At 45.8% G+C, this 14,540-nt stretch overlaps 1 protein-coding gene across 3 annotated transcripts in view; it reads left to right on the top strand.

Moving 5' to 3' along the window:
• Positions 1-4,432, top strand: part of Sidt1 (SID1 transmembrane family member 1) — a 91,696-nt gene extending 87,264 nt beyond the window's left edge. For 2 of the 3 annotated variants that reach the window (XM_029544607.1, XM_029544606.1), the window contains exons 25-26: positions 1,060-1,173; positions 2,751-4,432. In XM_029544607.1, the coding sequence (XP_029400467.1) occupies positions 1,060-1,173; positions 2,751-2,813 (177 nt within the window). In that variant the 3' untranslated portion in view covers positions 2,814-4,432. The remainder of the gene's footprint in view (positions 1-1,059; positions 1,174-2,750) is intronic. The other variant, XM_021208858.1, reaches the window with a different exon arrangement.
• Positions 4,433-14,540: the final 10,108 nt, after the last annotated feature.

Here is a 14,540-nt window from a genome sequence, read left to right as displayed (position 1 = left end):
GGATGGATGGATAGATGGATGGATAGAAAGAAAGAAAAAAAAAAAAAAAAAAAAAAAAAAAGTCAGCAAGTGACATCACTGAGGCAATGCTACATCAACTTGAAAGCCTTGTAGATACCGCCGCCATGTTCTTCACTGTCTCCTACAGTCTATTTGCAGAAGATATTTAACACTTGATTACCATATTGTCACAGTCTCTCTCATCGCAGTCATCATCCATCAAATGCAGGGGTGGGCGGGGCAGGGCAGGGCAGGGTACTATGTCTGTCTTGTAGGTAGGAAAGCTGGGGTCTCAGAAACCAGTGCTATGTCTGAAGCACATGCGTCAAGTCTCAGCTCTACATTTGTATGACTCCAGAAAGAAAACTTGTGAGCAGCCATTTTGTTTCTTCTTGAACTAGTAGCACTTGCCAGCCATTACCCCGCCTTCTATGGCTACGGAGTAGCCAGTCTGGGCATTTCCTAGAGCAGTGGTCCTCAAGCTTCTTAATGCTGCAACCCTTTAACACAGTTCCTCATGATGTGGTGAGCCCGGATCATAAAATTATCTCGTTGCTTCTTCATAACTGTAATTTTGCTAGATATGAATTGTGATATCCATAGCTGATATGAAAGATCTGATGTATGACCCCACTCCCACCCCTACCCCCAAAGGAGTCTCAACTAACAGGTTGAGGACCACTCTCCCAGAGGTAGATCCACATACCACGTGCCCCTGAGCCTGGCTTTATCCATGCAGGGTATAGTGTAACGGTGTCTAGGTCCTCCATGGTGTGGCCCTGCATCAGCATGTCCTCTAATTACTGAAAAGTCTTGCCCTGCGGGGCACAGTACGTGTAACTGGTCCATTCATCTCTTGATGGACATTTGAGGTATCTCCATGCTGGAACTATTATGAACATTGTTATAATAAACGTTGCTATGAGCTACTATATGCACAATCCTTGAAAGCTGACTTTCTGAGCACTTATTAGGATTTTTGTAGCTTCCTCAAAACCCAATCCTGAAATACTCAAACCATGGGACTCTTGCCTCTATCTGTCCCACTTTCCCCCACAGGGAACCCCAGCGGAATCCCGGGAGAAGAACCGTGAGTGTGTCCTGCTGGATTTCTTTGATGACCATGACATCTGGCACTTCCTCTCTGCGACTGCCCTGTTTTTCTCCTTCCTGGTGAGTCAGCTGTGTCTCCCCCAGTCTTAAGTCTCACAGTTCCCTTCTGCTCCTCGAACCTTTATTCCTTTTGGTTATTCTGTGCAGTTCTTCATTGCAAGTCAACACACTCACCATCTCCTCATGTTTTTTTGTTTTGTTTTGTTTTACTGTAACTTTGTGTGATATCATAACTTTCATTTCCCTCTACTTTTCAATGTTTGGACACACAGAGTGACCAAGTTCTTTTCCTTAAGTTGTACAGTGCCCTTGGATGGACTTGGTTATTGGATTCTAATGCTCAGAATTCCCCCGGGAACCACTCAGGGCTTTCACAAATTCATCCGTGGACTTCCTCCTTCTCATGATAGACTCTCTTCCTTCCCTTCCTACAGTCTCACTATGGATTTTGTGAAGATTAAGTTCCTAGAGGAGCCACCTAATGAGCACGTTCCAAATCTAGGGAACCTGTGGTTTGCTTGGGCCCCTTCCCAGAATTCCCCTTAGACCTGCTTCCAAAAGATGGCCGCCGTCAGCATTTAGTCCTCCCCCTACCCCTAATTAAATGTCTGTGGTGCCTGAACACAGGCTTGGGGTGGTAACTGGGTGGGTCACTGCAAGATGGCTTCAAGCCCTCTGAGGCCAACCATGCAGTCACACAAAAGTAGAGCAGGGCTTCCCTCTAGTGGCCATTGTGGAAAGTTCAGCCAATCTCTCCGACGCTTGGACTTTGCCGCTAGGGGGACAAAAGATAACGAAAATGGAGCTAGTGGTTCTGTGTGGGGGTGGGGACTGAAGCAGAAGAGGAATGCCCTCTCTCCCTCTCCCTCTCCCTCTCTCTTCTTTCTATCCCTCTCCCTCTCTATCCCTCTCCCTCTCTATCCTTCTCCCTCTCCTTCCCTCCCCCTCTCCTTCCCTCCCTCCCTCTTCCTTCCCCTTCTTTCTTCCTTACTTCCTTTTTATTTTAATTTTTATTCTTTACATAAGTTACATCCCAACTGCAGTTTTCCCTTCCCCCACTCCTCCCAGTCCATCCTTCCTCCCTCCTCCTCTCCCCTAGATCCACCCCTCCTCGATCCCCACCCCCACCCCCCCAAAAGAGCATGTTTCCCAGGGATATTAACTGAACATGGAATAATAAATTATATAAGAGTAGGTACAAACCTTCATACCAAGGCTGGACTATGTGACACAGTAGGAGGAAAGGAGTCCCGAGCACACAAAAGAGTCAGAGAGACCGAAACCCTTGTTAGTGGCCCTATAAGAACCATATATGGAGGACCTAGCTCCTACCCATACAGGGTCTGTCTATGATTGCTGACAGTCTCTGGGAGCTCCTATGAACCCTGCTTAGTTGATTCTGTGGGTTCTGTTCTAAAATCCTCCTTCCCTCTCTTCTTTTACAGTGATTTCTATACTTCATTTCCCTTAGTCACCACCCAGGCCACTTTCCCAAGTATTTTAACATCCTCTGGCCTGAGCTCCTAACCCTCACACATATGACTGTGAAATATACTATGTTCTATCTCATGTGCCTTCTTCCTGTTTAAGGTCCTTTCACCAATGGTCCCTTCCCATCTCCCACCCTCTCACTTCAGGTGTTGCTGACTCTGGATGACGACTTGGATGTGGTCCGGAGAGACCAGATCCCTGTCTTCTGAACACCCAGCATCACAGGGGGAAGACGGAGCAACCCACCTTGGTGCTGTTTTGTGGAAAACACAGCGAGTGTAGCAGTGTAGCAGCTCGCCCACTGCCAGACGCTCCACCTGCCTGGAGGGAGCCAAGGGTGTCTGCATGCACACAGGAAGAGCTTGGGACTGAGCTAAACCTCACGAATGGTAGACGGGATGCCCTGTTGTGCACAGAGACAGAGCCCGGAGGCTCAAGAACCTCTATTTGCAACTTTGAGTTCAGTCTAGACACTAGCTGCATCGGGCCAGCTTCTCCACCTGGCCCCTCCCATCCTCTCTGAGATTGACCAGAGAAACCAGCTACTCAGACTTCCCACCTAGAACCTTCAGTGTGGCCACTCCCACACCTCCCAGACACCCGCTGCTATAGAAGGCCAAAGCACCATCTCATTCTTCCCCGGTCTCATAGAAGACCGAATTCCTCAGAATATGGTGCAGAAGTGGGACCAAGTCCCCACCCAACTGGAGACAGACAGTCTAGTAACTCAAGCTAAGTCACCTCTTCAGAAGGAACACTGAATTCCTGGCACGGCTGGAAACGCTCTGGGAGGAGACTTAGACATGCGCACTTCTGAACATATGACCTTTGTGGATCCAAGTCCTGGGTGACCACCTATCTCTTCGGGTCTTCGTCTCACTGTTGATGCTGACTCTGCTCTCTGATGCTGCCTTCTTAGAAGGTCCCTCTCTCTCCCTAGGTCTCCTCTTTCTCTCTCTAACAGCTCCAAGATGGACAGAGATGGAGCAAATGCTTCCCACAGCAGCGGAAGTGATGGACAGTGCTTAGTGGCTGAGCATCAGACCGGCACCACCTCAATGACAAATTGATCCTGGAGCAAATTCAACACAGTAACCGTGCTTGGTGGTCCCCAGACACACAGCTCAATCTGTGCCCATACAGCCTTTTCCTGGAATTACCCTGGTGTCCTCCACAACTGAACCTGTCGCTTACGTAGATCAGGGTTTCCGACTATCTGCCCGAAGTTCTCAGCAGTAACCCAGGCTGGGCACGTGCTCCTCCCCGGACCACCGAATGAGTCACAGAGGTCATGGCTAATCCAATCACCTCGTACTGTATCCCATTCTCACACTGTCCCCAGGAGGATGTTAACAACAACAACAACAAAAGCCTCAATGTTCTAGCTTTCTTCTCTCGTGCCATCTGGAGAAGCCCCATTTTGATCAGGCTTCTGTGTGTGGAGTACGATGTCATCAGAAAATAGACACATAAGTGTGTGCACCCATGCCTACTTGCTTGTGAAATTGAAGTCGCTCCTCACCTGTGCTCTCTTGAACATTTAGTAAGGAAGTGGAGTCCTCTTTTTAAAAAACTATCATTCTTTCTTTCAAATCTGTGTTCAAATCTGTGTTTTGGATGTTTGAACAGCAAGCTTTTCCTGGTTTTAAAAGTGCAAAGATGATTTCCATGAATAATTTTGTGCGGTCTTTCTTTCTAGAATGCTCTCTCATTCGCAATTTGTTTTCTGTTATTCTTCGTAATTTCAAAACTTCTTGGCCTCTGTGGGTCATATGAAGGCTATCAATTAGATAGTTGTCTTGGTCAAACATCTTTAAAAAAAAAAAAAAGTTCCAAACAAGTGAGGTTTTGTGGCCCAAGCCCTTAATCCCAGCACTGGCAGAGGCAGGTGGGTCTATGAGTTCAAGGCCAATCTGGTCTAAAAAGTGAGCTCCAGGCCAGCTAGAGATGCACAGTGAGACCCTGTCTCAAAGCAAATCAAAACAAGCAACATAGAAAACGTTCAAATCTGGTTGCTTATGGCTGCCTTGAGCTGATTCTTTCAAAGCAGTCCTTCTGGTTTGGCATCCTAAATTTTCCACTAAGGAAAATGTGAACAGCAACATCCATCCACACAGTCCCGAGCAGGTAAGTATAAAGACACACTTATCTGTCTTGGAAGTTTGTTTGTGGGCAGAGAGTCAATGAAAACAGGAAAATAGAAAGGGCCCCATGAGGAGGGAAGGAGGGAGGGCGACTGTGCCTCTATGTCCCAGTGCTCTGTTATGTCCTGGGCTGTAATATCACGTGTCCTGGTCATGTCTGTTCTTTGTATCAGGCTAAAGAACCCCAGACCAAACCTGCCTATAAAAATAGACCTTCTAAGTCACATGTTGCTGGTTCTTTCTACTGCACAGGTCTTATGGTTGGAGATCAGTGTACTTCATCTGGGACATTAGTGTGAGTACTGGGTTAGAGGAGGGCCACAGGAGCCTTAGGATCTAACCCAGCCCCCAAGCCTGTGCTAACTCTCTGTCAAGTTCATGCCCTTTGCCTCTTAAAAGCAGAGGCAAAGCTAACTCTGAAGGCTAAGAGCAGCAGGCAGGTAATAGAGGGAGAGTGAAGTGTGGACACTCTTGGCTGAGGACTCGCAGAAGTAAAGAGAGCTTCTCAGTTGGAGCGGAACAGAGATGCAGCAGCCAGAGGATCGAGGCTCTGCCTGTAAACTACGAGACCTTCTCACCTCTGACAAACACTGGGGTGGCAGCTGCACCTGTTCTCGATGGATGCCTGGGAGATTCGCCCGGTTTTATTTTAGCCTGGTTCAAGAGAAGCCGGTGGAAAACTGGAGTCTATCTGGGGAAGGGACTTTCCGTGACTAAAGGCCATCCCTGAGCCAGCAACTGGGGATGAAAACAGCTGCAGCTGCTTCCCTGCTAACTCCAGGCAGCCTGCAGAACGTTCTGTGGGTTTGCAGAATGCGTGTGTCAGCACATCAAGTGATACCTCAAATGTTTCTCCTTCTGAGCGACAGGCGCCCTGTCTGAAACTGTGGGGGAAAGGCGGCAGCTAAGAGAGTTACAGTCGAGTCTAAGAGATCATAGAGCCGGGCCTTTAGTCTGTGAATGTCAGCCTGCTGTCAGTTAAGCCGCGGAAGCTCCAATTCTGTGGGCACAGCACTGTGCACGGCTCACAGAATGGTAAGGGCCCGGGGACATGTGTTATCAGCACAAAGCTGGTCCTCAGGACTCACTTTCTCACACTCACGGGGATGGGGACACTAACAGAGCCTTCAAGGTTCCCGGTTCTCTTCTCTCAGATCCTCCTTGGCAGTCTCCAGGTCTCCTGCTCTCATCTGCAGGAGACCCTAGGGTTGGGAGGTCTCTGGACCCTCAGAGGCAAGGCTGAGATCATCACCTCTCTAATTCCTAGGCTCCTCCTTGCCGTCCACCACTGCCTTTTTCTCTTAATCCCAACTGAAAATCTTTGATGCTTCCCAAGTTGGGACTAAAGTGCAGAGTCTGGCTAAAAACAGCAACAGCCATCTCCACCCTGCATCTCCGAGGAGAGGAAGCTTCCGCGGGCAAGCTGGAGGCTCTGCCTGGAGGCAGGGGGCCTCAACCTCTCAGGTACCCAGAAAGGCCCTAGAACAAAAGACATGTGTCAAGTCAGCCACCATGACTCATCTCCTGGCAAAAGGAAGAAAGAGCACAGCGTGCAGATGGTCTGCTCAGCCCGAAGCTGGCCAACCCTGGCTCGCCATGATTCCACATGGAAGGGAAGGAGTCGTGTTGCTTCCTTTGCTTTCGCTGTTCAGAGGAGACAAGATACGTACCAGGGCTGCGTTTTAATGTCTCCTCCCTATTAAGTCACCATTGTCAACAAGGCAAAGTGTTCTCTGTCGTTAACGCATATGAATTCAGGCAAACTTAGCAAGCATCCCAGAGCTTCTAGTGTAGGACACTAGAGTAGCGGTTTTAGTTTGGATGGACGTCTACTAATATAGGCGTCTTTAATAGTGTTTTACAAGATCAAGTCACTCACACCAACTGAATCAGATAAGTAACAAACAAATGCTACCAAGCAATATCTAAACGTTGCCTTCAACTTTTATGGTAGATATTTGTTTTATAAGGTTGCTTTCAAACTATTTGCAACTTCTAACATTTATTACTCTAATATGAACATACACATGTGTTACTCTGGGTCAGGGGCATGGGAGAGTACATCACGTAAGATTATAGTTTAGGTTGTAGAAGGTGACTGATTACATGGAAAATCCAAGGAAATAAGGGTTGTTGTCACATTGGTCTCAGAAAGGCAGGCAGGCTAAGTACAAAGCAAGATAGAAGTATTTAGCTTTAAGTGACTCTCAAGTGTATTATTAACTCTGGTTATGAGTTCCAACAAAAGTTCATCTCTTAGAATAGAAGAGATGCTTTTATAATAATGCATCTCCACACCCAACACTCATGCAGGGCAGTTTATATCCATCTGTAATTTCAGATCCAGGGAGATCAGATAACCTCTTCACACCTCTGTGGGTAACTGTCTCAGGCACCTCATGGTATACCCCACCACCATACACATGAATACACATTCAAAAAAGAAATTCCTCACTTCTATACTATAACCTTTGGTTTCTGTGAAGTCTCTGTGACCTAGGGCTCATCAGGTTCACTGGATATAAACAATGGTTAACCACATTGGTCTTTAAGCAACACTACACTTTAGTCAAGAGTTAAATAGAGGGTGTGCAGCCCATCTCTAAGTACATAACAAAAGGAAAAGAGAAATCAGGTATTTGGTTCTACATATCTTACTCTGGGTCCCTTTATGCTAAATCTTGATATTCTTTGTAAATAAAACTTTTAGTCCTCTAAACAAAAGGTTATCTAAAAAGTATCTTATTTTAGGATAATGAAATGTCATCACAGAAAGACTCCAATGTGCACTTTGTGGACTTTATTACATTGTGTATGCAAAATTTCACCTGGTACCAGGCAGGCCTCTTCTATGAAGAGGGTGGATTCTGTCTTCTTTACTTTGCTTCTAGAACACAGGACAACTTTCAGAGTAATCTTCTTTTTAGGGGACACATTGCCTTTTACTTTCTTCCTACAACTCCTTTATTCACTTCACTCAGTAACTGGGAAATATTTGGACTGTGCAGTGGAAAAAAGGAAAGAACCAGGGCAAAAGACATAAAGACTTTTATATCCTGTGCACTATAATCCGAAGGAGAAGACAGATCAGAAACAAATTATCACCGTGTGTGATATATAAGCAAGCAAAGAGTAAAAGAATAGAGTGACTTCATAGAATTCTCAGCGTTGGTCTCAGTCACTGTTCTGTTGCTGTGAAGAGACATCATGACCAGTTCTTATAAGAGAAAGCATTTAACTGGAGGCTTGTTTCAGAGGTTTAGTCCATTATCATCATGGCGGGGAGCATGGTAGCATACAGGTGGGCACTGGAGCAGTAGCTGAAAGCTACATCTGGCTCCACAGGCAGAGAATCAGGGAAGAGGAAACAGACCCTGAGCCTGGCAAACCTAATGACATACTTCCTCCAACAAGACCACACCTTCTAATCCTTCTAATCCTTTCAAATGGTGCCAATACATGGCACTCAAATATCTGAGCCTATGGGGGCCATTCTTAGATACATGTTGAGATCCTGTGGTGGTGGGATGGGGTGGATGGTGAGAAGATGAAGGGATATTTTAAAGAATGGGAAACCTTAAAGATATAAACTTTGTTCCAGTTGACCTTCAAGTTTTAGAATAATATAAAAGATCATGAATGGAATGCTACAGAGAAGGAAAATAACAAACACTCAACTGGAAGATGAATGGAAACCTGGTTGAAAGTTGTCTCAAACAGTCATGGTTTTCTTTCCTTTCCTTTTTTTTCCCCCTCCATGAATGGCTCTCACGATGTAGCCCAGGCTAGTCTTCAACTCATGGTCCTCCTGGCTTTTCCCTAGTTCTGAAACTACAGGCATAACATCTTAGCTAGCAGCACATTTTTTCTGACTGCCTAATAGGGAGGAACACAGGTAAGATTTCTGCTTAAGACATTTCAAGAAGGTACGTGTATTAGACAGGGTTCTCAAAGGGAGCAAATTGGATAGAATACAAGCACACATATGAGAAGTGTGTGTGTGTGTGTGTGTGTGGGCGCGCGCGTGTGCGTGCGCACGTGTGTGTGTGTGTGTGTGTGTGTGTGTGTGTGTGTGTGTGTGTGATTTATTAGGGTGGCTTATAGGCTACAATCCAAGCTGTCCAACAATGGCTGTCTCAAGACAGAAAGACTGAGAATCTGGTAGTTGTTCAGTCCTTGAGACCAGAAGTCTCCCTAGCCCAAATCAGGAGCTGGAATCCTGGAATGGCCCTAGAGAGTCTTCAATCTACATTGGAATCCCAAAGAAATGGATTCTAACACCAGGGAAGGAAAGTCCCAGGAGCAGGACAGATGAACTTGCCAGTGAGTGTGAAGTGAGCAAGCAAACAGCCAATTCTTCTTTCCTCCATGCCCTTTCCTGTGGGCTGCCACCAGAAGGGTGGGTCTTCGGACTGCACAAGCATGGTCAGCTGTTTGGGTTCATCGATTTTTCCAGATGCGGTCAAGTTGACAACCAAGATTAACCCTTGAGAGTACACAAGTGAAGACTGGACATGGAAGGAAACTCCATTGCTTTCAGGGTGACGAAATGAGGAGGTAACATACCAGGGAAGAAAAGGGCATAACTTCCTGGACAGCAGTACACAGTAGTGTTGGTGACCAGAAATGGAGAGCTTGCAGACTGCCATTTAGTGAGAACACTATATAAATGTTAGGAAAGAGTGGCTGGACCAAAGGAAGAAGAGCAAACTGTTGGTGCTGACGTTTTAACATGTTAGATCTTTTAAGATTGTTTGCTATTGTGCCTGCATGTCTGTCTATATATCTGTGTGAGGGTGTCAGATCCCCTGTAACTGTACTTACAGACAGTTGTGAGCTGCTATGTGGATGCTGGGAATTGAACCTGGGTGCTAGCGATTAAACCAGGTCCTTTGGAAGAGCAGCCAGTGCTCTTAACTGCTGAGTCATCTCTCCAGGACCAATTTGTTAGGTAGATAAAAGTGAAAAGAAAGGCAACCCCTCGGGATCCTCTGAGCTGAGTACAGAGACCTACAGCTACTCCAGGTGGTATTTTAAAATACCATATGTAGGGCTGGTGATGTAGCTCAGGTGTTAGAGTGCTTGCTTAGTATGCATGGAGCCCTGGGTTTGAGCCCCGGTACTGCATAAACTGGGCAGGGTGGGTGCATACTATGATCTCAGCATTTCGGAGGTTGAAGGATGGGAAAGAAAGTTCAAAGTTGAAGAGTTATAGATTTTAGCTTGCCATAGAGCACTTGCATAACAATCACTGAGGTTCAAGCCACAGCACTGAGAAAAGGGATTCAAGGTTATACTTGTATACTGGCTGGTTTGTGTGTCAACTTGACACAAGTTAGAGTCAACAGAGAAAAAAGGAGCCTCCATTAAGGAAATGCCCCCTATGAGATCCAGCTTGTATGGCATTTTCTCAATTAGTGATCAGTGGAAGAGGGCCCAGCCCATTGTGAGTGGTGCCATCCCTGCGCAGGCAGTCCGGGGTTCTATAAGAAAGCAGGCTGAGAGAGCTATGCAAAGCAAGCCTGTACGCAGCACCTCTTCATGGTCTCTGCATCAGCTCCTGCCTCCAGATCACAGGCCTGCTTGAGTTCCTGTCCTGACGTTCTCCAGTGATGAACTGTGTGATCTGGAGGTGTAAGCTGAATAAAGCCTTTCCACCCTGGTTCCCAACAATAGAAACTCTAAGACACCTCAGTTACACTGCAAGTTCTAGGCCAACCAAGGCTCCAAAAGAACTTCTTGCAAAAGAATTTTAAAAAATGAAATATCATACGCAGACTAACAGGCAAGCTGATGTCCGTTGGCTTCTTGCAGCTTGGAATATCATGCCCACAAGAAAACATCGGTCTTTTCAAATATACAGGGAGATGTTAACACATAAGAGATGCTGTGAATTAGACATCAAGCATTTCATTAGAAAAACGAAACGTCCACATTTAGTGCCAGCAGCGAGCAAAGCTTTTAGAAAGGGGGATATTTCGAGCATCTTAATTCATCAACAAATAAACAAAAGCCACACCTCCTTGCCTTGGCCATTGTCAGGTCCTCCCCTGCTACAGAGCAAACATGCAGCTGGAGTTTGCTCCAGCACTACTGGATCTAAGCACTGGAACTGATGTCTCCGCTCCTGACTCCATCCCAGAGCTGAAATGGCTGCAGAATAGATGATTCAGACAGCATTCATCCCTTGGGCACCCTGCCAGTAAAAGTACAGATCACTGAATCAGATCCTGATTGATGCCCCTCCCATTTTCCTCATAGAGAAACCGATGCTTACACCAAACACTCTTCATTAGGTGAAGGACTGCTGCAGAAACCTGAATTTCCAGTCAGTAAGGTGTGACTCAGGTCAGACCAGGCACAAATTGTACCACGGGGAAGATTCAGCCATTCTCAGGGTGTGTTTCTACACACGCACGACACACAGCCTGGGACTATAGAACTACTGAACATCTGAGCTTATTAACAGAAAGCATGACGCTCAGAAGATAAGTAGTTGTTACAGAAACCCGGGTTACAATGAATCTGCAAGGCCATTTGGAGAGTCAGCCAATGAAACTAAAGTTTTGCAAAGGTTGGCTCTCTAAACTGGAACAGCAGGACTCATGCAAGGATGACTGCATCTGTTTCAAAGCATTTTTTTTTCAATGATTACACTTAGCATAGAGCTGAAGACTGAAAGACTCTCCTTTTTAATTAAAATACACATGCTATAAATTTTCAGGTTATCACTGGTAGTCTACTGGTTCAAAAAACAAAACTGAAAATGGAGAGAAAGCAAAGGAATGATGTAGTGGGGTTTCTGACTTAAAAAAATAAATAAGTCAGGGGCCTGGAGAGATGGCTCAGCACTGAGTTAAGAGCACTGACCGCTCCTCCAGAGGTCCTGAGTTCAATTCCCAGCAACTACATGGTGGCTCACAACCATCTGTAATGGGATGGGTTGCCCTCTTCTGATGTGTCTGAAGACAGTGACAGTGTACTCACCTATATAAATAAATAAATAAATAAATCTTTAAAAAAAAATCAGAGACTCAAATAGTTATCAAGAGTCAAAGGGACATACTATCCAGTTTCTTTTTTAAAACTATTATTTATTTTTTATTTCATGTGCATTGGTTTTTCCCGCATGTATGTCTCTATGAGGTGATGGAGCCACTAAAACTGGAGTTACAGACATCTGTGAGATGCCATGTGGGTGCTGGGAATTGAACTTGGGTCCTCTGGAAGAGCAGCCAGTGTTCTTAACTGCTGAACCATCACCCAGCCTCTCTAATTTTCTTGTATACACACACACACACACACACACACACACACACACACACACACACAGTGTGGAAAAGCAGTACAACTGTCCTATTCAACCAGACCCTGTTTAAACGACCGACTGCTGAGCTTTTCCATGAAGCAGAGCAACCCTTCCTCCTCATTTCTCACAGGGAGAAGAAAAGGCCAGAGGAGAAGGTAGCAGGGCTCAGCTAGCTAGACAGAGATGGAGGCCTGAGGGTCAGTCTCAAATGTAGGGAGGTGGAGAAGAACCAAATTGGCCATTTTACAGATTGGTTGTTGTTTTGTAACAGTGGGGGTAAAAAACCCTTTCAAATATAAATTTTTTGTTTTCTATAACACCCGTGAGGTAGGCAGGGCCGGTAATAGTTAACAACAAAGCAGTAAAAATTAACTATGACACAGAGAGGTGGTTGTGCAACTTGCCTGAAGCCACCAGACACAAAACAGTACCATGGATTTTTTCCCCCCTTAAAGAAAGACAGGAGGGAGAGGTACAGCTGTGTGGTTCATCGTGCAGTGTGACTGGTAGGCTTCTCTGTGCACTACTTGTGTGCCGGTGCCTGTAGGAGCCAGAGAGGGCACCAGCTCCCCTGGGACTGAAGTTTCAGTTTATGAGCCACCAGGTGGGTGCTGGAAATTGAACCTGGGTCCTCTGGAAGAGCAGCAAACGCTCTGAGCCATCTCTCCAACTCTAGAATATCACATCTTAAACTCAATTCTTAAGAAGCTAGAATGAAAATATTGTGCACTTTGACTTCCTGTGCACACCTTTCCTAGGGTACTTACATGGCCTTTGTGGCTTTTATTTTATATATATTTATATATAAACACAAAAATACATATTTATATGATATTTTTATATTAGCATATAGATACTTCATGTCTATATCATATTTGTTCATCTATTGCAGGCTTGGTATTGAGCTGATAGATTCATTTACTGAGAGTCACTGGAATGCGAGGATCCTGTCCTGATAATCAGGTGGTTTGCTAGTTGATGCAGTCATGATTGATGGCATTATTTGGAGGTAATGGAAAATCTTGGAGGCAAGACTTAAATGGAGAAAGTAGGATGTCTTTGGAAGGATGTTATTATCTTTCTTTTGAAAAAAAAACATTTTGTTTAATCTTAATTAAGCATGTATGTGTACACATGTGCAGGTGCCCACAGAAGCCAGAAGTTGTCAGCCTTTAGTTACTTTTCTGTTACTGTGATAAAATACCATGACCAAAGCCACTTACAGAATAGTTTATTTGGGCTTATGGTTCCAGAGGAGTCAGAGTCCATCATGGCTGGGAGACTGGCAGCAGACAGGGCAGCAGGAACAGGTTGCTGAGAGCTCTCTTCCTTTACATCAAGTAGGAAGCAAATGGAGTAGACTGGAAGTAGGCCAAGACTTTTTACTCTCAAAGCCTGCTCCAGTGACAAACTTCCTCCAGCAAGACTACACCATTGAAACCTCTCCACACAGCATCACCAACTAGGGACCAAGCATCTAAATGCCAAAGATGATGGGGGACATCTCATTTCAAACTACCACAGAGCCCCTGGAACTAGAGTTAGAGTCAATTATGAGCTGCCCAACACGGCTGCCGGGAACAATACTGGGGTCCTCTATAAAAGCGTCACATGAGCCGGGAGCCCTCCAGCACTCAGGAGGCAGAGGCAGGCGATTTCTGAGTCCGAGGCCAGCCTGGTCTACAAAGTGAGTTCCAGGACAGCCAGGGCTACACTGAGAAACCCTGTCTTGAAAAACAAAACAACAACAAAACAAAACAAAACAAAACAAAATTTAAAAAAGCGTCACATGATTTAAACTGCTGAGTCATCTCCAGCCTCGTGAACCCTGACCCCTTTTGGCCTGTCGCTTCGAGTGAGCAGCTTCACTGTACCACACAGTGCCACAGCACAGACCCAGAAACAAAGGCTCCAGCTAACTTTAAGAGTGGTGCCTGGAACACACGATCCAAAGTAAATCCTTTCTCATTTCCAAATGTTTCCTCAGGAACTTGTCATGGTGACAAAGTCAACACAGGACAAAGACCAGATGTGATGGCTAACCTTGTCACCCTGATCAGTTCTGCAATCAGCTGAGAGATGTTTCTTTGGCCAGGTCTACTAGAGTATTTCCTAAAATGATAAACTGTAGGGAGAGACCCTCCCCCAGGTGGAAGACACTTTATGGTGGGGGCCCAAGCACAAGGAGGTTCTAGGGAAAAGCTGTGTGTGGCCTTTCTCCTGCCTGCCTCCCCCCTTGCTGGTGAGTGAATCCACCCCATTGCCACCACTGCTCCTGTCAGCCTCTGCTGTTGCTGGAAGCCAGTCTCTTCTGCCTTCCAATGTGAACTAAAGATCAGTTGCTCTCCAAGAATGGTCTTCCAGCACCAGACAGGACTGCTGAGGTATACAGCCACTGGGACTGAACAGCTACTGGCTTTTTCAACAGACAGCCCACTGTACAAGAGTCCAGCATGACTCATGTAGGCCAATCAAATAAATTC

This window comes from Mus pahari, chromosome 12, assembly GCF_900095145.1.
Source record: "Mus pahari chromosome 12, PAHARI_EIJ_v1.1, whole genome shotgun sequence".
Taxonomy (NCBI): Eukaryota; Metazoa; Chordata; class Mammalia; order Rodentia; family Muridae; genus Mus; species Mus pahari.
Note: the sequence above shows the minus strand (reverse complement) of the source record. Positions and strands in the feature narration are given on the sequence as shown.